Source organism: Podarcis erhardii (genome assembly GCF_964252035.2).
Source record: "Podarcis erhardii genome assembly, chromosome: 2".
NCBI classification, from domain to species: domain Eukaryota; kingdom Metazoa; phylum Chordata; class Lepidosauria; order Squamata; family Lacertidae; genus Podarcis; species Podarcis erhardii.
Window position 1 is genome coordinate 21,470,628 of NC_138498.1, and position 27,255 is coordinate 21,497,882.

A 27,255-nucleotide genomic window follows, 5' to 3' on the forward strand; every position below is an offset into this window, starting at 1 on the left:
ATGCGCCAGAAGCAAAAGCAGAAAATGAAGAAGAGCCAGTGCAATTGATAATATTTTCTCTTAACCTTTCCAGTTTTATTAAAGGCTGTCGGGTGGGGAGGCCACACTGTAGATGCTCCCCGTGGTAATGGAAAAGGGGGAACAATTGAGGAAGGAAACTGTGCCTGAGAATAGTGACCAAGTAGATACTTTTGTAGCTGGGGAAGTAGTTAAAGAGTGTGTGTGCTCCTGCATTTGTGCGCAAGTGCGCACACAACCCTATAGAAAAGAGGAATAAAAACAGAGGACTTCGGATGGCACTCAGCAGGGAGTGGAGCCTGAGAGTGCTGCTGTCTTTTAAGTGGCAGGCTTGGACTTTCCTTCCAGCCGGCCAGCCCCACTTCCTTCACAATGAGAAAATACCCAGAACCTATTCCAGCTGATTCCCTTCAACCCAAGGCTCGTTCAGTATACTCGAGTGCATCACACTCATTTTCATTCTGTTTAATATATGCATGATCTGAAGGCTCTTGGGGAGATGGTGTGTAGCCAATGGGTAACAGACATAAGGGTTTATCTAGGATGGATACACCGAGTGCTTGCAAGTGAAGGCACATTCGCTTTCCCATGGGATTGCTTTCGCAGCTGTTCAAGGAAATGTCTAAGCTTGCATGTGCCAAAATGTACCACCCTGCATGTGTGTGTGTTTCTAAGCATGTTGAAGTTGGGTGGAATTAGTCCAGGGAAAATAAGAAAGTAGCGGGGCACATTTATGCACGGACAGATTTCCACACCTGTTGTTTTCTGACTTGAAGTCAACCCAAACGTCCCTTTTGTGTGTATTTAGAGTTGCCTGTGTTGAACTGAGGAGTGAGTGGTTTTTCCATTTACGATATGACACACTCAGGCTTTACCCATTTTCCAACAGCTTCTGAGAATGAGCTGTATCTATCGCTATCTGGTTGCACCGCAAGACTGCAGGACCTCATGAAAAAAGCAAATTGTAGTGGTTGGAACCCAACTGAAATGGTGGTGTGAATGCATGTGCAGAAAACTCAACAGCTGCACAATTGTTATGACCTCAGTATCCACCCTCTCTGCTGAGAAAATACCTTCTAATTAACAGCCTGTTTAGGGATATGGTCAAGGAGTAGCGGGGGGGGGGGAGCTTGCTTTTAGGATATGTTTCCTTTTAACCTCTGTTCTGCAGTCATTCCTTGTGGTTAGAGGGCACTGCTCCCCCTTTTTTTCTTGGACTCTTCCAGGAAGCTACATGATTGTTCAGGGTTGCTCCTAGCTTGTTCTGTTGCTGTGGATACTTGAAAGTGACCACTTGGTTCCATTGTTGCTGTGTACATACGGCTTGAAATGCAGGGAGCTTGTTTTTTTCACAGAGTACTTTTCTACGCAGTACTTTGCAATTGTACATACCTTCATGTGATTTCTTTGCCTAAAGTTGGAGTTATTACTGTCTGTGTGCATGCAGGGGTGTGTGTGTGTGTGTGTGTGTGTGTGTGTGTGTGTGTGTGTGAATATTCTGTTCATCAATATTCTGTTCTCCCTTCCCCACAGTTAGTCTATCCATGTCCCCACAATGCTGGCAGAAATGGCATAACAGCTCCCTGCGTCCTTTCTCACTTTAAAAAATCACACTTTTTCAGTGTACAGTTAATCTCTCAACTTACACACATTTAACCTGTGCGCATTCAGCTTTCTGTGTGTGGCAGAAAAAGAGAGATGAAATTTAAAAGGGGGTGAGGTTCCAGGAAAAATGACTTTGGCAATCCTACCCGCTATTGAACCCAATGTGTTTTGTCTCTATGAATTTTGGCTTTAGGTACAATCTCCGGAATGTAACCCTTGCACTCGTTGCAGGCTTACTGTGCTGAAACTCTGGTAGGAAAGCAGGAATGGAGTCATTAGATCTGCTTCAGTAGGAGGTGACCTGCAGACTGTGCGTTAGATAGACCCAACTGTGTGGGACAGGGATGACTTGGGGACATTGTTATGTGTACAGAATCCCTGTCTGCCTGCATCCAGCACTGAATGCACATTATCACACACTGTGTAGGTAAAAGGTAAAGGACCCCTGGACAGCTAAGTCCAGTCAAAAGCGACTATGGGGTTGCGGCTCTCATCTCACTTTCAGGCCAAGAGAGCCGACATTTGTCCACAGACAGCTTTCCGGGTCATGTGCCCAGCATGACTAAACCGCTTCTGGCGGAATGGGACACCATGACAGAAGCCAGAGCGCATGGAAGTGCCGTTTACCTTCATGCCGCAGCGGTACCTATTTATCTATTTGCGCTGGCATGCTTTACAACTGCTAGGTTTGGCAGGAGCTGGGACAGAGCAACGGGAGCTCACCCCGTCACATGGATTTGAACCGCTGACCTTCTGATTGGGAAGCCCAAGAGGCTCAGTGGTTTAGACCACAGTGCTACCTGCATCTCTACGCCCTGTGTACACACCCTGTGTCTCGTAACTCTTCAGGTGGAAATCTCTTTCCTGGACACCCAACCATATGGGCCATGTAGCCCAACTCACTCTGGATTCAATCTAGAGCAGCTTCTGGGGTCAGAGTGAGTTCTTCACAGGCCATGATTAAAACTCCCCTGGGACTTTGCTGAATTTTCTGCAGCACGGATGTAGCTGAGATCAGAGGGTGCGTTTTGCTAGGGAAGATCAGGGAAGAGGAAGCTTTCATCCTGACCCCACCATCTTTCCCCTCTGCTCTCGGTGGCTCATCTTATCTTGATTACGGTAATTACTCAGAGACAGCTTATTTATTGTACATGCCAGTTCCTGGCATTGCCGCAGCTGTGCTCACCAGGCATCATTCCTCCTTCATTACGAACGCAGCCTCCAACTAGTTTGTCATTAGTTCCAGATCAGTGCCTGAGGTATCGTTGCTGCTGTATCCCTTGCCAGGCCAAGGCAGAGCCGCTTACAGAGGGGTCCCTGTGCCCAAAGCTATGGATAAAGTTTCAAGAAGGCTGGTAGAAAGGCACCCACATTCCCCTTCCCCAGGATTTTAGAGGCAAATCTTTAGAAAGCCAGGCTGCTTCTGCTTGCCACCAGATTCTATATCTGGGGTAAAGTGCAAGATCAAGGGATTCTCTGCTCACTTTTATTGGTAACAGGTCCCTTTTCTAGATGCAGATTCTCCCCTCTCCTCTAATAGCCAGGATACACCACCCTGTCATTGGGTAGAGAAGACATACTACCCCCTTCCTAACTATGGAGTTTTTAAGAAACCTTCTACATATTCATGCTGGTAGCATGAAGCTAAAGGTTAAGCTTTCAGAGACAGTCTCTGCTGTGGGGGAATCAGGGCGCAGTTAGCACTTCTCTGGCAAGTTCCCATATATCCTTATGGAAGTTACCCTTCCCTTCTGAAGGCCTAGGTTTTGAAAACTATTTATGTTGTGATGTGTGTGTGTGTGTGTTAAAGAAAGGAAGTTATAAATTTGTAGTTTGCTGTACTAAAACGATTCCCTCTTTCATTTCTTCACTTCAAAAGCTCTCAAGTTAACCCATGTAAACTTGTGTGTATCAGGATCTCTCTTTTCCTCTGTGCCCCTGTGGTGGATTACCAATCCAGCAAAGCAGCCTTACTGGGCAAAGAAGGACTGTGTGGGTTTTTTCTCATTCCAGCACTGGCAGAGAACAACTTTAGGATTGTTCGCACTTTTGTGTCCTCTTCTGTTTTGTGTGTGTGCAATTGAGCAGGGGAATGCATAGCTGTTTGTGCCTTTTTATGGCATAATGAAAGCTTCCCTCTGTGACTTCTTGAAAACTTCTGTAGTTGTGGCGATTATCATGCATTTATGCCCTTTGAATGTATTAATGTATATGGATGAATGTTTTGGAGGCCTGAAAATCTAGGCTTCCTAGATGTAGGGTCAGAGAACCGATCCACCTAATTTTGTATTGTGCAATAGCTGTCCCGAGTAATGGCTAGGAACTATTTTTCTTTATTAAAAAACACCCTGAAATTCTCAGCTACCCATATTCTGTTCCAGATGCAATTTCCCATTCCACCCTCCTGGCATCCTAACCAAGCTGACAGCCCTGGCCATCATTCTTAGCTCTCCATCTCCATCCTTAAGTGTAGATTCATCTTCACCACTTCATTCTGAGGGGCATTAATCATGAGGGTTTTTATTGCTTTGCATCTGGCCTGAAGGCATCTGCGCAAGTAGGGGAGAAAGGTCATATGTGTGGACTGGCAGGTGCAGATGAGCCCTGCCTCCAGCTTTCCTTGTGCCCCGTAGCCAGGAAACCTAGCAGCAGCTAACATTGGATGGGGCTTCTGCAGTCATAACACAGCACCATAACAAAGGTCGCAGCTGCTCAGCATACTAAATTGTTGTATTGGCCATGGTGCGTAGGCAGATGCCTTGATCCAAGGGAAAAGGGAAAATGGACACCGGTACCCATGATTGGCCACAACTTTTGCCATACAGTATTAAAGCATTCCTGCGCTAGATTTTCCCCTTCAAACCACCCCTCTTCTTATGAGACCCTTTCCTGGTAAGCACAGTCAGTTGAATCTGACATTCTGCTTTGGCTCTCTTGGGGGAAATCATTTATGAAAGCATATCACCCCCCCTCCAACTGTTGCAACCCACTTGTTTGGCCATGTTCATGGAAAAATCTGTGTCCAGAAGCCATGACAATCCAGTGGGAAGAGCCTCTAGGTCCCTGAGAGGAGGGGAAGCAGGATGTTGGATGTGGGGAGAAAGGAGAGTGCTTTAAAAGCTTCATTCCCCAAAGGAGCTGACGTTCACAAGGGTTGGGAAGAGTTTGGGCCTCTAAAACAGTGGACACTGGAGCTTGTAGACCCACAGCAGGGTGTGGATGGATTATATGGGCTACTACAGTGAATACTGCCACTTTCTACGGCAGCAAGGGGAGGAGAGAGAGAGAATCTATGCTACATCTTCAAAGTTGGTCTGAAAGAGTCAGGAAATTCTGGAAAAGGGATTCCAAGGTTTCACAGAAGCACCAGGCTAAGCAAAGGTGGGGAACCTGTGACCATCCAGATGTTGTTGGACTCCAACTCCCATCAGCCCCAGCAAGCTCAGTCAATGGTCAGGGATGCTTGAGGTTGTAGTCCAACAACATCATGTCCCTCCCCCCACCACCCAAAATAAATAAATGTATAGGACCTTTCTTCTCCAGGGGTTCAGATTTTGATGTGTTCCTTGATAAGTACTGACTGAAATCTGTTCTCCTGTTCTGCAGGTCTTAGACCAAGTATACAAAAGTTACTAGCCTGGTTTTTAAGAAACTGTCCAGCTGGAGTTGGGAGCTGGCAGAGGACCAGCCTACTCCATTTCTTTGCAGGGCACATAGGAGGCAACTTCTCTCCTCTGGCCGCTTGGTTTCTGGTGCCGAGCACAGAGAGACAGGGCACCCTGTCCCTTCTCTGCCAGCCTCCTTACCCTTGTCTCCTGAGGCTACCGGGAAAATACTCAATAGTTAAGTCTTGAGTATGTGTGTTTGCTGACAAAATAAGTCCTTGCCAGCCGTGTTTGGAGATGTTAAGAATTGAACCCAGAATCTTGTGCATGGGAATCATGTGTTCCACCACGGAGCTACAGCCTTTCCCCTTAAGATTGTGTTGCATCACAGTTTTTTTTCTGGGCAGGAAGCAGGGTCTGTCTCATGCTACAAACTGTTTGCCATTTGTACTAATTTTTGCTTTGATTATGTAAAATACAGTTTCGGATTTTTTAAAAAAACTTTTTTTGGTACTACTGCCGTTTTTCGCTTTATGCATTGTTAGGTATTTTATTACGGTAAGCCGCCTTGAGTTTTCATTTTCAAATCCAGTGTATACGCTTTTAAAGCAAGTGTGCAACTGAGTAAATACATAAAACAGCCGCACAAAACCGACTGGTGTAGGGAAGCCTCAGGATAAAGTTCAGCCTGGGAGCTTTCTCTTTAATCTGTTTTGATATTGGACTATGAAAGAGAGAGAGAGAGAGAGAAAGGGAGGGAGCGAGAAGCTGCCCTTGTCCCTTAAGGCAAGTGTGAAACAGTTTGTGGGCTGGTCGAAATCGCTTCATGTCCCTGTTCATAAAGTGTCTCAAGAGCTGGAGGGAGGGAGGGCGCGACAGCTGCAGTGGAGATCCAGGAACAGGTGATGGATGCAAATGTTGTGGTCCAAGAGGCGCATGGTTGCTGAGGAGTGCGCTGCTGCTGCTGCTGCTGCTGCCGCCTCTCCTTGCTGGAGGAAGGGATTGAAAGGTCTCCCCCTCTGCTCACCACCTCCCCTCCACCCTTCTCACTCCCCACAAAACTGCCCGTGGTGGAATTTGATTTCATTTTCCCTTTTAACTAATTGGCGTTTTTATTAAGCCCCTTAATGTCGTGGGGAGGGGGAGGGGTGGGATGCTCAAGGTCACTGAGGCACAGTGCGTAATGGAAAAAAGGCAGGCAGCCTTAGCCAGCTCAGCAGAAATCAGGTTCCCCAGTCCTTTTTAGCCCTCTTTGTTTCGTTCTCCCATGCCTTCATTGGTGCTTTCTCCTATATATCACCCCTATGCTGGCAGACCCTCTCAAGCCCCATAAGCAATCCTGGTTTCTGATGTGATCCCAGAATGCCCAGCTTTTCCTTAGGATGCCCGTATTTTCATTGGGGAAATGTTGGAGGGTATGGAGTCATGCGACCCCCCCCCCCAAACCAAGGAGATAAGTAACTATACAACCTTTGGGAGACCTCTGAAGGCAGCCCAGTATAGGGAAGTTTTTTTAATACTCTGTTTATGTTTTTGTATATGTTGGAAGCCACCCAAAGTGCCTGGGGCAACCCAGTCAGAAGGGAGGGGCATGATAATAATAGTAATAATAATAATAATAATAATAATAATAATAATAATAATAATATAATTAATAATATAATGGATGTTCCTATTTTCATCTGGGAGGGTATATGCTGGTGCAGCCACCCCCTGCACTTATGCCCAAATCACCCTATTCTTTTTCCAATGCTTGTTCAACCCTCTTTTTGTTGCAGTAGCAAACTGTTCCCTGAATTACTACAAAAGACTGTCAGCTTTCCTTCACTTTCCACACCCAGTCAAACCTCCCATCCTTTTATTCAAGACTGCCTGTCCTTCATATAGCATGCCTGTTTTTATTTTTATTATTATTATTATTATTATTATTATTATTATTATTATTAACATATTATTATTATTATTATTATTATTATTATTATTATTATTATTATCTCGCCTTCACCCTAAAGCTCCAGTACAGGTTACAGCAATTAAAACACAATGTTAAAAACAGTTTAAAACAACTCACAAACAGAAGGAAGTACTAAAAGCAGCGCCATCAGCACACAAATCATCATAAAGGCACAATAAAAAGGATGTCTGGATGGGCTCTTAGATTGCAAATGCACTCTATGAAAATTACAGGCCCTTAGTCTGGGGCTTTGTTGGCCTGTTTGATCAATCTGGCCCTAGTCAAAAAGGCCTCTGTTTCTGTTGTTAGAGGGGAAAATAATCAAGTTCATGGCTAGTTATAGACAGAAACTGTGAACTCTATGTGAATCACCAAAATGGAGCTCAGAGACCACCAGGGCTCTGTGGACCACAGTTTGAGAACCTTTGAGTCTCTACACTGACCGGCAGCAGTCCTCTAGAGCAGGGGTTGTCAACCTGGTCCCTACTGCCCACTAGTGGGCATTTCAGGATTCCAGGTGGGCGGTAGGGGGTTCTACGGCACAAGCTGAATCCTCCTTCTATTGGTTGGTATAAAAAGGTTGACTACCCCTACTCCAGGGTCTCAGACACTGGTCTTTCTTGATGTTGTGTGACCTGCATGTGTGGTAAATAATGTACGCTGCATGTGTGGCTTTGCATATGCTGTGAGTGTGTAGGAGTGGCGCATATCTCTTGTGTTCATGCATAAATGAGCACAATCACTTTGGCCATGACCGCTCATGTGCCCGTGGCCCTTGGAGGGCTGCCCGGCCTGAAGGTGGCCCTCAAACTAAAACTGGTTAACCACCTCTGTGTGGAGTCAAGGATAGCTCATGAGACAACCAAACAACAAAACCAGTGACGGGAACAATGGAGAAGATGGAATAGAGACCACAAAGACGCTGGTGTGAAGGAACTGGAACTATAGCTCCCACGGAAAGAAGATGATGAATCGAAGACTAAATGGCTTGACGACAAAGTTGGTTTTTTGGTAGTGGGGAAGGGACAAACCGAAAAGAAGTCTATTAGGTAGCCTTCTGAAATAATTTTCAGAACCCAACTGCCAGAGACAAACTTTTGCCATGCGGGAAGAAAGCTGGAAAGGCGATCCCCCACCCAGGACATGGACCCGCCATTGGTTTCGTTGTTTGGTTGCCAACATGAAACAAATTAGTTTTTGTCCAGCACGTGATTTTAAGGACCGATGTAAGGGAAAGTGTGTGTATGGGTACACAAGCCTTTGGCATTTTCCTTTGTACAGTGGTGCCCCGCAAGACGAATGCCTTGCAAGACGAAAAACTCGCTAGACGAAAGAGTTTTCCGTCTTTTGAGGAGCTTCGCAAGACAAATTTCCCTATGGGCTTGCTTCGCAAGACGAAACGTCTTGCGAGTTTTTTCCCTTGCCCCCCTTTTTCTAAGCCGCTAAGCCGCTAAGCGGCTAATAGCCGCTAAGCCGCTAATAGCGCTAAGCCGCTAATAGCTGTGCTTCGCAAGACGAAAAAACCGCAACAGAACGGATTAATTTTGTCTTGCGAGGCACCACTGTATATAAATACAGGCAGAAGAGAAACTGTAGTCTATGCTTGTGAGATAGGGGGTGGGGTAGAATGTGCCTTAGCTTAGGACCCCCCTATCTTTTAACCTGTTTTAGCCCTTAGCATCCCACAGCTGCCCAGTTGCAGTGGGACCAGGGATCAGAGCATGCTTCTAGTTGCTGCCCCCGCCATCCCAGGGACCCCTGTCACACTCTCCCAGCTCTCTTTCTCAGTCCCGCTAACGCTCTGCTCCATTTCTTTCAGGTTGTTGGTGGGAGCGCCACAGGCGGCTGCTTTGCCGGGTCAAAAGGCCAGCAGGACTGGCGGCTTGTATGCCTGTCCCTTGACCCATGAGATTAATGACTGCCAACGGGTGCCCATCGATGAGGGAGGTAAGTGAGCAGCACTGTGAAAACACCCAAGGCTGTCACATGCTCTAGTTATCTCTTGCTTGGACTACTGCAATGCGCTCTGTGTGGGGCTACCTTTGAAGGTGACCCGGAAACTGCAATTAATCCAGAATGCGGCAGCTAGACTGGTGACTGGGAGTGGCCGCCGAGACCACATAACACCGGTCTTGAAAGACCTACACTGGCTCCCACTACATTTCCGAGCACAATTCAAAGTGTTGGTGCTGACCTTTAAAGCCCTAAATGGCCTCGGTCCAGTATACCTGAAGGAGCGTCTCCACCCACATCAGCTCAGTCCAGACACTGAGGTCCAGCTCCAAGGGCCTTCTGGCGGTTCCCTCACTGCGAGAAGTAACGTTACAGGGAACCAGGCAGAGGGCCTTCTTGGTAGTGGCGTCCGCCCTGTGGAACACCCTTCCACCAGATGTCAAAGAGAAAAACAACTACCAGACTTTTAGAAGACATCTGAAGGCAGCCCTGTTTAGGGAAGCTTTTAATGTTTAATAGGTTATTGTATTTTAGTGTTCTGTTCAAATCCGCCCAGAGTGGCTGAGGAAACCAGCCAGATGGGCAGGGTATAAATGATAAATTATTATTATTATTATTATTATTATTATTTATTTGTCATTCAGTGTCTGATTTGGATCAGGGTGATTAAACTGGGGTCAGTTTGGAATTGGAGTTGGGCATGATGATGATGATGATGATTTTATTTATACCCCACCCATCTAGCTGGGTTTCTCCAGCCACTCAGGGCAGCTTACAGCATATCTAAAAACATAAAACAGGGATGTCCAACAAGTCGATCGCGATCTACTGGTCGATCCCCAGGAGGTTTTGGTAGATCACGATCGTTCGCTGGCTCCTCCATCCGGCCTCACCCTGTCCTCTAGATCGGCAGTACGAAAGACTGAGGTCTTGCTGCGAGACCAGCTGTTTCATAAGCGATCCCTTGGTGAGCGGTTTAATTCATTTTTTCCTTTGCCCTGTCCCCCCCCCCCCTGGGTTTACCCTCCCCTAAAAAAGCTCATCAACTTTGCCCTGATCCCCCCCCAAACAGGACGTTCCTCCCTAAAAAAAGATCAACAACAACTTTGTCCTGAACCCCCCCAAAATTGGGTAGATCATTCCGTCCCTGACATAAAACATCAAGCATTAAAAACCTCCTGATACAGGGCTGCCTTCAGATGTCTTCTAAAAGTTGTGTAATTCTTTATCTCCTTGACATCTGAAGGGAGGGCGTTCCACAGGGAGGGCACCACTGCCAAGAAGGCCCTCTGCCTGGTTCCCTGTAACTTTGCTCTCACAGTGAGGGAACCAGCAGAAGACCCTTGGAGGAGGACCTCAGTGTCCGGGCTGAGCGATGGGGGTAGAGATGCTCCTTCAGGTATACTAATACCATTTCCTGCATCCTGTGCATGGCTTAATTTGATCCTGCCTGGATTTTCCACAGTGTAAACCCGCAACCTGCTTTTCAGTCACCTGCTCACACTCTGAACATGTTAAGAATTGGTTGAGTGACTGAACGCATATTGATTGCATTTCCTTTACCATTATGTAACAATACCCTGTTCTCACAAGTGTGCCCCGGCACCTTGGCCTCCAGAAATTTAGCACAAGCTGTACTAAAGCTAGTCCGGATTATGGTTCCTAAATCTTATCTGGATCAATTCAGTTCTCCTTAGAGGACAATGAGGAGTATTTTTATGGACACTGGCTTGGATCGGACACCTTGGCATTCCAGCATAGAATTATGCTGCCAGTCTCATACCCTTTTCTGGGTTCCTACCACATTGTTACAAACATGCTTCCCAGAGTATTCTATCCTTTAGGAGCAAACTACATGTGATATGGGATGCGGGTGGCGCTGTGGGTTAAACCACAGAGCCTAGGGCTTGCCAATCAGAAGGTCGGCGGTTCGAATCCCCACAACGGGGTGAGCTCCTGTTGCTCGGTCCCTGCTCCTGCCAACCTAGCAGTTCGAAAGCATGTCAAAGTGCAAGTAGATAAATAGGTACCGCTCCGGTGGGAAGGTAAACGGTGTTTCTGTGCGCTGCTCTGGTTTGCCAGAAGCAGCTTTGTCATGCTGGCCACATGACCCGGAAGCTGTACACCGGCTCCCTCGGCCAATAAAGCAAGATGAGCCCTGCAACCCCAGAGTTGGTCACGACTGGACCTAATGGTCAGGGGTCCCCTTTACTTTTACCTTTACATGTGATACGGGAGGTCTGCAATTAAATTTGCCAGATTTCTTAAAAGTGACTGTAGGTGTATGTGCATTATGTGGACAGGAGCAACAGTACTATGTGAGGGAGATTTTATGCTGCATCTCCAGCCCAAATTGCCTCCATGGAGCTTCAGAGAGAAACACAGAGCTACTTGCATTGTACCTGCTCTTAACTGAGAGATCCTGTCAAGGCCCATGCGTGCTATGTAAAATCCTGGCCAGCGCACCAACACAGATTCATTACGGCTGCTCTGTTGAGTGCATTCAGCTTACCAGAACTGCTGAATATTGACACCTGAATATTTCCCCTCCAAGGCGCATGGCTGCTTTGGGGAGGGATTTAATATACCCCCCCACCCCACCCCACAGTCTTTATGCAAATCAGGCACCGTACATCTAATTTTAGCTCAAGAGGCCCATTTGTGGATCTCCCAAGACACAAGTAGTCTGGCCCTCACTGGCCACCGGGTTGGTTGAGGTTATTTCCCGTCCCAGCGTATTCGGAGAGGAGCAAATGCTCCATATCCTGTCCTGCATAATGGAGGGATGAGCTTGAATCCTCTCCCTAGGTTGAGATTGACATTGCCTCTCCATCTCCTCCACACCTTGCAGTTGACCTGAAGAAGGAGAGCAAGGAGAACCAATGGCTGGGAGTCACCGTCAAGAGCCAGGGCCCCGGCGGCAAGATTGTGGTCAGTGGCCATGGATGGATGGATGGGTGGGTGGTCATTCTGTTAACCTGTTTGGGTCTGGATTTCAGAATATGGGCTGCTGTCCTCTGTGTTGTATATAGCAGGAGAAGAGGCTCCTTGCTCTTTCCTCAGGGTTTTTTCTTTGGGGAGGGGGGAGGGACGGTTTAGTGCAGTGGTTCCCATTCTTTTTTTGGCCATGCCCCACCTAAACATCGTTAAAATCCTGATCTCCGCCCCCCCCCGCCCCCAGTGACATAAAATGCTTATTATTCAAAAAGTGAACTCCTATTCACATGGAGGAAGCCTAAAAGGCAATTCACTGTTAATAACTCATTCTCGAATTCCCCCCTTAAAAACCAGATTGCCCCCTTCCCTGTGGGGCGTGTGCCCCGTGTTGGGAACCATGGGTTTAGGAGATAGTGGCAAGAGTTATGTGGAAGCAGGTGGGTGGAGGGATATAAAAGGAGACAGATTTCAGATGAGCTGAGGACAGATGGGATAAAGTGAGGTTAAGAAGAGCGCCCCCCCCTTTTGTGTTCACATTAGGGCTGGGCGATATCTGGTTGTCAACATCGCGATATATCACCAGATCAACATCGCAATATACTGATAACATCATGATGTCTGAAATAATTGGCTGGCTTCAGGGCTTTTCCCACATCATGATTTTTGCCTAGCACACCAAACGTGCATCATGATTTGTGATATATTGCCAGGTCAAAAATTACGAAACCCATAGTAGGATATGAACTCTAAACCAGTTTTGGATTATCATATTGACACTGTATATCGTCCAGCAGTGGAAACCAATTCTAGGTCATTTGGTAGGTGGGGTTATTCAGAAAGGTGTTCCTGTATTTCACACACCCGTTAAGAGGATCACATTCAGTGGAGTTCTGTGAGGCTCTCCTAGGTATCTGCTCTGCTTCCTGGATAGAAAGTTCAGCTTTTCTGTGTCTTGTAATTGAAACACCCTGGGAAGGGGTGTATAGTTGGGGAAGGCTCAACTCTGATAACATCCACATGAATAAATCATTCTAGTGGTGTGTTTGCTGTTTTGTAAAGAGGAACACACACTTCTTTACACCTGTATTAAGGATTTGTTGATCTGAAATAACAATTTGTGAACATGGTCCGTGTTTGAGCCAAATTACACCATCAGAGAAAGCACACACTAAGTTCTTTGTGCACATGGAAAGCCAGTGTGTTAGGGAATAGGTTAGGCCAGCCCTTATTACTGACATGATTGCTTTCTGAGTGCAGGGATCTTTTTTACTTTTTAAACGACACTGCTGGCATGGGCTGCCATATGTCCGGATCTATCATTTTTATTGCATTCTGTATGTGTTTATGACAATAAACTTGAAATTGTCAACCCTAGATATGCACGGATGCTGTTCATTGTGAAGGGAAGTTGTGCAAACTAAGAGTTGGGCCTTCTTTCTGAATGACCTTGGGAAGAGAAAGCACAACTCATTGATTATGCTTTCCTGCTTTTTGAAATCTTCTAACAGCATCATCGGTTTCTCACCTTGGAATATTCCCCTTCCACCTGTTTATGTGTGTGTCCTCAGTAAGCTTTGTTACCCAAGAACTGACTTAGCTTGGAGTAGATGTTGTCATATGGTCTTCCATATCAGGACATTTAAATACCTTCTGCTTAGATACCATAAGGGAGCAATTAAGCCACGTAAATAGCTTCCTGGGTTAAATGTTTGATATAACCACGCAGTTCTGTGCAGGAATGCCAGAAGGCAGCAGGTTTTTTATCCTAACCACTTTTCCATGTCCTTTCCCTTCCCATGTATCCCAGACCTGTGCCCACTTGTACGAAGCACGTAACCGGGTAAACGAATCTCTGGAGACGAGGGACGTAATTGGCCGCTGCTACATGCTCAGCGAGGGGCTGCAAGTCTCTGATGAACTGGATGGCGGCGAGTGGAAATTCTGCGAAGGGCGGCCCCAGGGACACGACCGCTTTGGCTTCTGCCAGCAAGGGGTGGCGACCGGCTTCACTGCAGATAGGCATTATATCCTCTTTGGAGCGCCTGGTACCTACAACTGGAAGGGTAAGCTGGCACACATATGTCTGACCCAGGGTGCGTGGGGAGCGTTAAATAACATAGCTCTGACCCGACATCCATCAGTATTATGCAAACCAACTGTGCTGGGTTTGGAGGCTATGATAGCCTCCAGCGGGCCGGTTGGTGAAGGTCCTGTTGCTTCCCCCAAAATTAGAGAATGGAGCATGGCCAGAGGGCATCCTCCGTGCCATTTCCATTTCCTTGGGAATGTGCCTTCTTTACCAAGCACAGGGAGCTGCCTGGTCAGACCTCTGGTTCATTCTGCTCAGTATTGTCTGCACTGCAGCTGCTCCCCAGGGTTTCAGGCAGAACCCCCCCCCCCCTGGAGGATGCCAGGAGTGAAATCAGGACTTCCCGCATGTGCTCTGTCATTGAGCTAAGGTGAGGTTACGAGATTTTTTTCAATGAATCCGGGGACACTTTTCAACTTCAATTGATTTTGTATGGGGACTGATTTGTAAATCCGGGGACTGTCCCCGGGAAATGGGGACGTCTGGTAACCTTAAGTTAAGGCCCTTATCCAACATGACCAATACTGCACCTCTGTGCCAGATGGAAGAGTCAGTGGGTGCTCCCACCTTGATCAGCACCACCCCCCTTGTGGTGGTCAGCATTGCTGATGATTTACACCTCCTCCAAGGAAACGCTAGTGAGATGCATGGCAGTTCTGACTTTTGATTGCCTAGTAGGTAGGGGTGTCCGAACCACGTGAATCACCGATGGGCATGCCCATCATGCACCCCTGCCATCTCTTTGCCACTTGGAACAGCCCAATGAGCGTTCCAGTTCTGAGTACCTGCTGGGCTGTGAACCCACACACCCCATATGGACCCGGTGGATGAACCAGGTACAGCTTCCGAGTCTCATTGGAGGTAGCTGGGAAAACTGCAATGTGCAATTCACCCACGCTCTGCTGTCGTACTGTGCTGTGAGGCCGTGGATCCTCAACCCAACCTCTTCCTCCCCCCTCCCGCCAATCACTAACAGGTGTTTGGTTTGGCAGGGACCATACGGGCAGAGCTGAGTGGCTTGAATTTGAGTTACTACGACGACGGGCCGTATGAAGCCGGGGGAGAGAAGGACCAGGACCCCTCGCTCATCCCCTTGCCTGCCAACAGCTACCTTGGTACGGGGTTGCACCCGGCAGGCGAAGCATCGCAGAGCAATTGGACAGGCCACCCGCAGGGCAGGGTGTTGATGAGGCTAACGAACAACATCTGGAAAGGGGCTTCTGGCTTCAAGACTAGCCATAAATACAACCATGAAAAATAATAACGAGAACTCTTATTTGTGGGATTCTCAATAAGCAGACATTTCATTCTCATGACCTTAGGGCAAACCTGGCTAAACCAATTTGCCAGTTGCTGACACTGGTGGCTCAGAGACAAGGCAGTGCTGGAAAAAATCCCAGCCAGATGCAACCCAGGCCCTGCTAAGTCTCCCCGACTCCTGTCCAGTGCTCTGTGATGCTTCCCTGCCTGGGCACCAAGGGTTTCTCATACTGCTAACCTCTCTCTCTTCTCTCTCTCTCTTTCCTTCCGTTGGCCTTGCAGGGATATTGTTTGTGACAAACATTGATAGCTCAGACCCTGACCAGCTGGTCTATAAAACGCCAGAGCCCAGCGAACGGGTTCCCGGGAGTGTTGGAGATGTGGCCCACAATAGTTTCTTAGGTTTGTAAGGTGTTGGTGTGCCCGTCTCCTGTGATTTCTGCCTCTCGCCCTTTCTCCCCGGAAATCCCTCTTCTTCTTTAGCATTTCTCTTTTTTTTCTGCTAGTCTATGTTGTTTTCCCCTTTCTCTTGTGTTTTGTCAGTCCCAACAACCCCTCCCCCCAAAAAAAACCCCCACCAATACATGAGTGGAGTGGGGTAGAGCAGAGAGCTACAGATTATGATTTAGCAATAGTCAGGTAATTTAGGTGGCTATGACAGATTTAGGAGAAGCAGTTCTGGGTAAGTGGCTTTATAATAACTGACCTCTAGGTGCAGTTAGTCTCTGTATGCGTTATCATTAGTATCTTAGGTATTAAATTGACTTTTTGCCGTGGGCCTTTTCTGCAGGTGCACCCTAATATTTGGAAAGCCCTCCTTAAGGAGGCATTCCGGCACCAACATTATAAGCTTTTCAGTGCCAGGTGAAGATCTGTCTATTTAGCTGGGCATTTTTACATCGTAAATCTTTTCCCTGCTCCCTGAATTCTATATTACTCTGTTTTTAAGCTTTTGGGGTTTTGTTGATTTTGATTTTTTAAACCTACATCTTGCATTTCATTTATTTGTTGGTTTTAAATTCTATTTATAGATTACATGGATCTTATTTGCACTTTTGTATAGTCTCTGTAATATTTTTTTAAATAAAGGGCAGCTAAGAAAGATTTGAAACATATAAACAAACAAAACCTATGTTTAAAACAATTAGAGAAGAGGTAGAGGAGCACGAGAGGTTTTGTGTGTGCTTTGAAGAACATGTGCTGCATTCGGTGCATTGAAGAAAAGAATCAAGTTCTGTGCTCCAAAGAAATTATGCCGTTTATATGTTTTCTTGCATAATGTTGGTATGTTTTAGTTTCATCCCAGTATTATCTGAGCTTCTGAGAGAATATAGAACTTTCAGTTTTGTGTGTGTGAAAGGGAGGAGCACAGTAGAACTGGAAAAGAAGCCAAATGTTGAGCTGTAAGCATAGATTGGAGTGGAAAACGTCACAAGAGAGGGAGTGATAGCTATGAAGGGCAGGTTTGAGCTTGGTCACAGAAGTTCTACCTTCCTAACAGGAGCATCTTTTGCTGATACTGCAAAATATATCCTTGCAACCCTGACAGCTAGAAACCTGAATCGCAATCGCAACCAAGTTCTTTTACGGCAGAGTCTTCAGTGGGGGAGATAAAACCTAGGATGCAATTCTATGCACTTTTACCTGGAGATGAGTCCCTAGTGAACACTGTGGGGACTTCCTTTTGAGTAAACAGGCATACGATTGCACTTAACTATGGAAGATTAGCTACTTTACAGGGATGCTGGATTTGCAAGGCAAAAACTGAGAGGTCCTGAGTACTGCCTTGTGGAGTAGAGGGTGAGACTTGGGCCTTGACCTTGGGCCGGCCACCATCTCTCTGTGAGTAACCTACCTCACAGGGTTGTTGTGAGGATGAATTGGGGAGGGAAAGAAGAACCATTCTCCTTGGAGGAAAGGTGGAGTATAAAAGCAATAATAAGAATTAAGAGTGGAGCACATGCTCAGTTCTTCCAGTGCAACCTAAAAGTGCTTTGCTTTTGGCTGGATTGTATTCTTGCTGTTTTCAAGAAATGAAAGATGAGATTCCTGGGAATGGGGGCCAGATTCCAGATAATGCACAGCATTCCACAAAAACAAACAAGCACCCAACAAAAGAAGCAGCAGGCAAATTTCCCAGTGTATAAATAGCAACTTTACACACACATACACAAACACACACACACACACACACACACACACACACTCAAACATGCCCCAACGCAAACATGGCATACATGCACTCAGAACCAACTTGAATGTTTTAAAAAAGCATCTTGCAGTGTCTGCCTTCAGGTGGGAGATAGCTCAGTCGGTAGAGCTTGAGACTCTTAATCTCAGGGTTGTGGGTTTGAGCCCCATGTTGGGCAAAGGATTCCTCCATTGCAGGGGGTTGGACTCGATGACCCTCAGGATCCCCTTCCAGCCCTACAGTTCTACGATTCTACGGTTCTAACAAGCGCAGGTCTGGGACTGCAGGCTTGAGTGCTCTCTTACATCATAAACTCTGTACATATTGGAAGGTAGCACATAAGAGAGAAGTCTGAACTGGAACGCTTCTCTCTCATGCGCTCATTTTTTACATGAAGGCCATTTTTGACATGGGGGAGCTTTCCGAGATGCCCACTCCGACCTTGGCTTCACACTGCTTTCTGTTTGGAATGAAACCAAACGATGCTACCTGGTTTGGGTTGCTAACTCCAGACTGTGGATTGTGGTCTGTTGCTCCCTCTAGGGGAGGAGTGATGCCGGAGCAATCAGTGTGTTCATGGCCTGCCGTTAACTATGGTTTGCTCTCATGAGCAAACACAGCCTGCAAACCCTCCAGGCTCCTTGCGGTGGAAATCCTGCACCGGTGACTGGCAGGGGATGGGGTGATGTACACTGCTTGAAGCCTGGCTACAGGCTCCTCTGAAAACTAGGTCCCTTTGGTCTGATCAACATCAGAGGTGCAGGGAGCTTTGAAAGAACATAAGGGCGTGACGTCTGGCCATAGATCTATGTAGTCTAGCACCGTGTCTCAGTGGGGTGTGAAAGAGGTAGCTGCCCTCTGTTATTTATATCCGGTATATATTAATTAGAGGTATCCTGTCTGATTGAAGAGGATTCGGTTTCTTGATATTACAGCTACCAACTACAGATAGACCTATGCCCAGTGAGCATGGCTAACCCTTTTAAGAGCTATTTATGCTAATGGCCTGCCCTCCCATCCTGCAGAAATGGATCCCTTAAGCTAATCTCACATTGCATATCAATTGGCACTTCCTTTTGCTTCTCCTGAATCTGCCTTCAGTAAGTTTCATTGGCTGACCCTGAGTTCTAGCAATTTGAATGGACTCCTCTCCTCTGTAGAGCTGTGAAGGGCCCTTATTAACATTCGGCCCCTGATTTTACCCAGATCCATTGGGTGGAGGTGGCAGAGACATTTGGCAACTGCAGGTGATGGTGGCGTTGGAAGGGACATAGACTGTATGTCCCAAGGACTGGCATCACCCCTTGCCAATCCTCTGCTGTAAATGCTAGCCAGCAGGACACCAGCTGAGGAGCAAGTGGGTCATTGTAAGCTGGGGGGTGGGGAGGAGTGGGGTGAAAAGCTGCAGGTGGGGTGGGAACTGCTGTGTAGTTCACAGAGCATAGACAAGAAAGGTAAAATGCGAGCAGGGAAAACTATGTAGTGCAAGAGGAGGAGGATTAGACCACAGATGTGGGGGTTGGCACTTAGGGGAGCCTGGAACCATCCTTTTGCCACTGACTGCCCCTTGTCGCATGGTGTCTGTGTTGCTTGTGCCTGGCTGCATGCTTGTTTCTAAGCAGTGGGGAAGAATGCTCATTCTGGCTGATCCTACCTGATGCAGGAGCTCCATGCTTGGTCCATATGTGTTCTCCCATATTCTAAGATGCAGGTGGCGCTGTGCTCTAAACCACTGAGCCTCTTGGGCTTGCCGATCGGAAGGTTGGCGGTTTGAATCCCTGCAACAGGGTGAGCTCCCGTTGCTCTGTCCCAGCTCCTGCTAACCTAGCAGTTTGAAAGCATGCCAGTGCAAGTAGATAAATAGGTACCGCTGTAGCGGGAAGGTAAACGGCGTTTCCATGAGCTCTGGCTTCCGTCACGGTGTCCCATTGCACCAGAAGTGGTTTAGTCATGTTGGCCACATGCCCCAGAAAGCTGTCTGTGGACAAACGCCGGCTCCCTTGGCCTGAAAGCGAGATGAGCGCCACAACCCCATAGTTGCCTCTGACTGGACTTAAACATCCAGGGGTCTTTTACCTTTACCTTTTACCTTCTAAGACAGGGATATGGAACCTTCTGGCCTCCAAATATTGTTGGACTCCAACTCTCATTAGCCCCAATCACTATGGTCAGGGATGCTGGGAGGTCCAGCAGCATCCAGGGTCCTCACCCTTACGCTAATGCACCAGACCCTCCTGGCATTACAGTGGGCCAATCACTGAACAGGGAATGGGGCTGTGGGGCAGCTTTCTACTCATAGTTGTCCCCGCCCCCTGCTGTCCTCAAAGAGAGCATCCCTTGTCTCACAGTAGGAAAGGAACCTAGTGGGATTCAGCTGCTGCTGATGGAGGAGGACAAGGGATGGCAAAAGACCAGCCCTGCTTGAAGAAGTGAGGGAGACCTTACAGGGCTGGGGCCAAAGATTTCCTATTTTAGTTCTGTCACAAACGCTCCTGCTTCTTTCCAGCCCCACCTTCCTCCAACAGCCTGCCTCCTCCAACCCTCCCAGTCTCCCACCCAGCTTACGGACTGCTCTTGCATGCATGCCAGCCACCTTGGCCTTTGCTTCCCACCCAGCCACCATTTCATCCATTACAGCCCCTCCTGCCTCCTCAGAGCTGGACAGACGGCGTATCCGACACGTTGCCCTCCAGATGTCTTTGAACTATAGGCTAAATTCAACGAAATAGTTGAGCTAGCAGGGACCAGTGCAATGAGTCCCACTGGCAATGCAGGGCTTTTTCCTCCACCCTGCTGGATCCAGGAGTACCCCCCAGAACAGCATGCACCAGAGAAAGAGGGGAAATATTTCCATCTGGCAAGCAAGGGTCCTTGCGCTGATGGGACGATCACCTTAGCATGACCTTGAGTTCCATCCCAGAACTCTCATCTTCTCTACCCTTTGACCCTGCTGGCTGGGGCTGATGGGAGCCATAGTCACCACGTTGGCCAACTCTGAGCAATGGCTGTGCCATGGATAGGACCAGATTTTAGTCCCGGGGCTACAAAGTGCCTTTTCCTATTTCCCTTGCCACCTAACACCATCCCTTCCAAGTTTGATCTTGGTTCTTCAAGGGATATTTTAGAGCTGTGGTTTAATGCCAGCGCTTTCGTCGTTTGAGCCCTTCCATGCCAGCAGGCTTCACTTGCTGCTCTGGAAGAGTCCTCCTGGCTGTTGCCTTTCCCCCCTTTCATTTATTCTTCCCTCTTTTCAAGTCCCATGTGCTTTTGGGGCTGGAAAATGGTTGTGGCTGAGAAGCAGAGAAGAGCTGTGAGCGCAGCTCCCTCAACAAACTGCAGTTCCCAGGATTTCTTGGGGGAAGTCACGTGCTTTCAATGTATGGTGGTACGTAGGCAGCCTATGCCTTGAGGGCTGCTTTCTGGGGAAAGCCTTGCATGCCCTATCAAACACATCTGTCCGAAACCTCCTCCTCTCCAGAGCAGAGGCCCCCGATTCCGCTGCTGCTTCCCATCCCACCACGCAGAGGCTACTTGTAATGTATATATAAGGAATCACATTTGCATTCCTGGCCAGTCTCCATCCCTCAGCCGTGGACTTTCTCCCAGTTCTCTGGCTCCCACAACACACAGTGGGGAAGGGGGTGGCAGGGAGAGCGTGGGGGTGGGAAGCAGGGGGTGGAGAGTCCACAGGCTTTTCCTGAAGGAAGAATCTTTTCAGAAAGACAGATTTTCGTCATGAGAAGTATTTAACTCTACAGCCATCAGAGATGGTGGGAGGCATCCCTGACCCCCCTTCTGCAGCTAGTTCACATGTTTCTCAATTGCATTTGTTAATTCATTAAAATGTATATAAATTTTAATTGCCCTTTGTTGTGATGCTGAAGCCCAGCTTTAAAAAGCAACAGCAGCAGCTCTTTAGAGAACTAATAATAATCTTAATAATAATCTTAAAGAAGGTGACTGCTTTAAAACCAGTCAGCTGGAGATCCTGCTCCTGGCCTGTGCATGTTTCACAGTCCTTGGACAGATCTTGCTGCTCCTTTAAGAAGCCCGTTCTTTAGTGCAGCCTTCCCCACCCTGGTGTTGGTCAGACATTGTTGGACTCCAATTCCTATCATCCCATACCATTTGTTCTGCTGGCTGGGGCTGATGGGAGTTGGAGTCCAACAACTTCTGGAGGTCAGCGTGCTGGCTGACCTGCTGTAAATCATAAATAGGCAGACCCACATTATCCATATTCATGGCTAGATAATGCCACAAACCCCCGCTGCTTGTGACACTTGTGTTGTGGGTTGGCCATTACGAGCTTATCCACACATATTTTGCCCTGCTCTTTCCAGCCACAGGTATGTGCTTAAAGCTCTGTGCCCAAGTTTTTTTGGGGGGTGGTGGTGGTGATGGTGTTACCTCTGAGCTTTCCTAGTAATAATTCGCTCTTTAGCAGTCAATCGGAGGAAAGTCAATTCCGGTTTTCCTCGGATTGCTGTTTGCTCCAACTGAGCTGTAAAGAGCGGGTTTTCATGGGGCAAGCTCCAGAGCAGAAATAGAGGGTGCTCAGACACAGAGCTTTAAAGCACGTACCATTCCTGGAAAGAGTGGAGGAAAGGTAAGTGTGGATAAACCCTAAATTAGCCCTACTTTCAAGAAACATGAAGATATGCAATTCCAACTTCAAGCAGCAGAGGAGGCAGATGACATGTTCCTTATCTTACCCACTGAGACTAACATGGGATAGGTGAAAAGCCAGAAGTTGAGAAAAGGGAGAACAAATCTGGCTACCTAGGATTTAAGAAATAAGCTTGTTCACATGTGACTTTAAGCAGTTTTCCAATGAAACAAAATTGAGAAAATAACAGCTTTCATTTACACCCCCCACCCAAATGAAATGGACAGTTTCTAAGCACTGATGGTTCGTACAATGTTCATTGTGTACATGCGCATGTGCACATTAAGTTCAGAAGCCAGGAGTTGGACCAGTGTTGAGATCTTATGACTTTAAAGCTTTTATTGGTGATTTGGGGACCTCATACGTCTTTTCATACTAACACCTTTCCACAACAGCCTCACCCTCCGTGATCACTGACGTGCTTTTCTGTTGTTCCAGGGTTTTCCCTTGACTCTGGAGTGGGGATTACCAGGAAGAATGAGTTGAGTTTTGTAACAGGGGCTCCTCGAGCCAACCATACAGGGGCTGTGGTGATCCTGCACAAAGACAACGTCAACCGCCTGGTGCCTGAGGTTATCATCCCAGGAGAGAAGCTCACTTCATCCTTTGGCTATTCCTTGGCTGTGGTGGACCTCAATCATGATGGGTGAGCAACATGGGATGGAGGCAGCATTCTGCCTGAATGATGCTTGGGCCCATTCTCTGTTTTAAAGGCTACCCTGGTCCGTTGGGTGGTAATAAGAGCATAAGCTGCCCTACTAGCAGGAGTTACAGCACAAGTGGGCAAGGGGGTACAGGAGAAGTTGGAGCTGGGTTTGGCTTACAACTTGCTCCAGTGATTTACAAGATAACAGACTCCTAACACACATTGTGAGAGCCACTGTGGTGTAGCAGCTAGAACAGTGTCAAACTAAACTCGAGGTATGAAACCTGAGCCTCTCCTAATGTTGTTGGACTCCAATGACCATCAGCCCCAGCTAACCATGGCCAGGGATGATGGGAGTTGTAGTCCAATAACATTTGGATGTGTTCTTCCCTCTTGGATTGTGGGTGGGGTGGGGGTGGGGATAGGGTTGCCAATATTTCAGCTGGCTAATGTAGCATCTTGAGGTGCAGACACTACTAAACAGTGCTGTTTATCTCCGTGATACAAAAGGCTACACCTGCCTGGTTTCTGCACATTAAATTGTCAATAAATGCATAGTAACAGATCAGGCTGTTGTTGTTTTTTCTGGTGGATTAACAATCCTGCAGAAAGTGAGCTGCGTGAGGGAAAGTAGAAGTAGCTACATTCCATCTAAAATTTGGAATCCCATTATTCCATCGGATTAGCAACTCCACTCTTGGAAAATATGTGGGCAATAATGTCTTCCCTGTGGGCTTCCCCTAGCAGGGGAAAATAAGACTCATAGCACAGTGAATGAAGAGTAACAATGTGTGGGTTTTGCTATAAGAGGTTTTGAGTCGCTTGCTCTGTTTCTCATTCTGGGTATCCAACGTGGCTACGGATACCCTGAGAGCAATGGGTGTTTCCATGGCAGCCGCACTCACTGCATGTTGTCTCTAGCTGGATGGACTTGGTGGTCGGAGCACCGAACCTCTTTGACCGCAAGGAAGGGATCGGAGGAGCAGTCTACGTTTACATCAACCAGGCAGGGCACTGGGACAATGTCCTCCCCATCCGCCTCAATGGTTCCTATGACTCTATGTTTGGTATCACTGTGGGGGCTGTTGGAGACCTCAACCAAGACGGCTTCCAAGGTGAGAGAACTGAGAGAGCCTGTGGCTGTGGGAAACTGGCCGGTGGGGGCTCTTGAACTGGTCTGCTTGAAGTACCTATGAATGTAGGTTTAGAGGCAGGAGATATTCTGTCAGGGGTCACAGGGGAAGCACAGCGGTATCCAATCAATGGCCTGAGTCAGCAATTCAAGGCATGAGTCCAAGGCACCAACAGCACCTGCAGGACCACGGAGAGCTCCCTGTGGCAGCTAAACAAGCTGTTGCCTCTGCAAGCACCTAGCTAGAACTGAAGCCTTCTATATGTTGACTGGACAAGTAGTGTAGTATGGCCGTCCTCCCAAGAGGGGCTGACTTGTTGTTAAAGGGCTCCTTTCCTTATTTTGCAGTCTTTGACTCCTGTAGCTTGGAGAGACAGGGCTACTATGGGAGACTTCTCTGAATTAGAGGAGAGCAGCAGGACTGTGTCCTCTGGCTGAGAGGATCTGGGTTACTGTTTTGACATATCTCCACTGGTTTTGAAGTCATTGGGGGAGGCATAGCAAAGCTGCCCTATACTGAGCCAGACCATTGGTCTGTCTGCAAGCTCCCCAGGGTTTCAGATGAAGGACATTTGCAGCCCTACCCGGGGATTGAACCTGTGACCTTCTGCATGCTATGCAGAGAGATGCCCAGCTGCTGAGATAAGGGGTTCTGATGAAGTTCCTGGAAATTCTTCCCTGCAGGATGGAGTTAGAACCTCATCCTCCTCTAAGATATCCATTATGCAGTGCATGGTTTCTTTTTTTGTGAAATAGTTTTTATTTGATTTTAAAAATTCATTCACATAAATAATATTATTAAAAATAATAAAAGCTGCACAAGAATCTTTTGAATCTTAAGACTTCCCTCCTCCGTGGGTTCTTAAGTAACTTTTTAAACTGCATATTATAAGTCCATTTATTCTGCAGTCCTCCATTGTATCCAATATCTATGTATCATTGCAAGAGTTATTTAAAACCTGCCAAAGAGTTCAAGTGTTTACAGTGGTCTTTCAGATACCGTATAAATTTGTTCCATTCCTTGTTGAAGTTTGATCCTCCCAATTTCTGATTTTCCCAGTTAATCTTGCCATCTCTGTGTAATGTAATCCAATAGTTTCATCTACCAGTCCACCCTGGTAGGTATCTTGTCCTCTTTCCATCTCTGGGCAAAAAGCATCCTGCCTGGTTTCTAGGTCATGGTTCATGACAAGGGAAATCTAGGAATCGAGCTTTGTGTCTGCATTTGAAAGCCATCTCCCTTAGCATCAGTGGGATGAACTTCCAAGTGCGCATGTTTATGATTGAAGTGTTTGGCTCTTGAGGATCAAGCTGGGAGAAAAACATGGGCAGGTAAAAGGAGGGGGAGTATGTGCGAATGTGAAACAGGAAAAAAAAACACACAAGAGGCTATGATGATCTCAGAAGTGTGGATGTCTTGTGCTACCCTGGTTTATGTGATAAAGATAGGGCAATTGTGCCTGCTTTGTAGACTGCTATGTACATTAAGATGATCTGTGGCAGTATGCAATTATGTGAGAGACTCAAATTAGGATGGCTGCGTGTGAAATGCTGGCAGGTGAGTCTGATGCATCTGCAGCCATTTTTGCCCAGGCTTGTCTCTATACGTATCATGTGACAATAGATGGGGCTTCCTTTATGTGGCATTGTGGCTCTTCAGTATATCTGGGTAGAAATATACATCTCAGTTCACTTCTGAGAGCCAATATGAAGTCCAGAAATGTGGGAGACAAAGACAGTTCTTACCATTGCTGTTGTTCGTTTTCTTTCAGACTTTGCAGTGGGAGCCCCACTGGATGGCGATGGCAAGGTCTACATCTATCACGGCAGTAATTCAGGGTTTGTCACCAAACCTGCTCAGGTCAGTCTCCCTTATCCTCACCTTGCAGTAAAAGGGAGCGGTTTGGGGAACACTGCGTTCCTGTGGCCTTCCTCCCCTTTCTCTCTTGGTTGTGCATCCTTCCTTTGCTCTCACCCCAAATCACGATCCAATTTATCGCTACCCTGTTTTGCCCCTATCATCCTCTGCAGATTCTGACTGGGGAGAGTGTTGGCGTCAAGATGTTTGGATATTCCTTTTCTGGAGGGTTGGATATTGATGGCAACCTCTACCCAGATCTCCTAGTGGGATCTCTTTCCAACACAGTAGTCCTATACAGGTGAGCATAAAAAGGGACAGAGGAATGAATCCTCATTGATTTGAGATGCGTAAAATGCATTGCAGTACAGCAACTAGTCCTATGGATTCACAGTCTGACGGAATTTAACCCACAGTCTGTCTCACACAGTTGCTTTCCCTTAAGAAGGAATCCTTCAGCCAGCAACTTTACATGCATGGGGTGCTCCTCTTTCACTGGGAGAGTCTCATGTCCTGTCTTGCTTGCAAGCAGAAGACCAGATAGCAAGAGGAGGTCCCTGTGGCAGGGCAGACCCAACAACAGAGAATCAGTACAAGTAGCAGATTAGGTCATACCAGAGCATCAGAACCCCATGCTGCCTATTTAATCCATCAAGGTCTGGTATATCTGTACGATTTGCTAGGTTCAGTGTAGGAATTTGAGACCAAGGTGGCCTTAGTGATTGTAGGATTCTGGCCCAGGGGAGTGCTGACTTGGGGGAGACTTTAGGACTCTCTGGGTGACTAGGTTTTGGTGTCGTGACCTCTGCCCGGTGTCCCCATTGCCATGCTCCTTGTCTCTCAGGTCCCTCTATTTCACTGGTGCACTTTGGTAATTTTTTTAGACTCTGGACTTAATACTCTTGCAACAGTGGGGCTCTTTAGCTGGCAATGTGAATTATTTCACTTCCTTTGGAATGGAATAAGCCAGGGGCCATGACACATCCATGGGCTCTGTACAGAATCTCCTGAAAGCTGCTGACCAACACAGAGGAACTTGACACATAATCTAAGGTCACCAAGGGATGACACCGAGACTGTAGTCCAAATCCAACTCCTGCAGCCAAACGGTTCTGCAAAAGAGATTGCTTATTTCAGCACAGGAAGGTGGCTGGCTTCTGGACTCCATCACCACTGTGATGTGACTGTTCAGACTTTTGTAAAATGTAAAATAATGTTGCTGCTGCTGCAATGTGTGTCAGAAAGAGGCTGATAGAAAGCAGGGATGTTGTTGGGACTTTGTATGGGGAAACAGAGAAAGCAAGACAGGGAAGATAAAGTATCTCTTTGCTTACATCTGGG

At 47.2% G+C, this 27,255-nt stretch overlaps 1 protein-coding gene across 5 annotated transcripts in view; it reads left to right on the plus strand.

Moving 5' to 3' along the window:
* Positions 1–27,255, plus strand: part of ITGA7 (integrin subunit alpha 7) — an 87,911-nt gene that overhangs the window by 41,838 nt on the left and 18,818 nt on the right. For all 5 annotated transcript variants that reach the window (XM_081849529.1, XM_081849530.1, XM_081849532.1 and 2 more), the window contains 8 exons: positions 9,002–9,129; positions 11,987–12,066; positions 13,880–14,135; positions 15,154–15,276; positions 22,717–22,924; positions 23,846–24,039; positions 25,829–25,917; positions 26,088–26,215. In XM_081849529.1, coding sequence (XP_081705655.1) covers positions 9,002–9,129; positions 11,987–12,066; positions 13,880–14,135; positions 15,154–15,276; positions 22,717–22,924; positions 23,846–24,039; positions 25,829–25,917; positions 26,088–26,215 — 1,206 coding nt within the window. The remainder of the gene's footprint in view (positions 1–9,001; positions 9,130–11,986; positions 12,067–13,879; positions 14,136–15,153; positions 15,277–22,716; positions 22,925–23,845; positions 24,040–25,828; positions 25,918–26,087; positions 26,216–27,255) is intronic.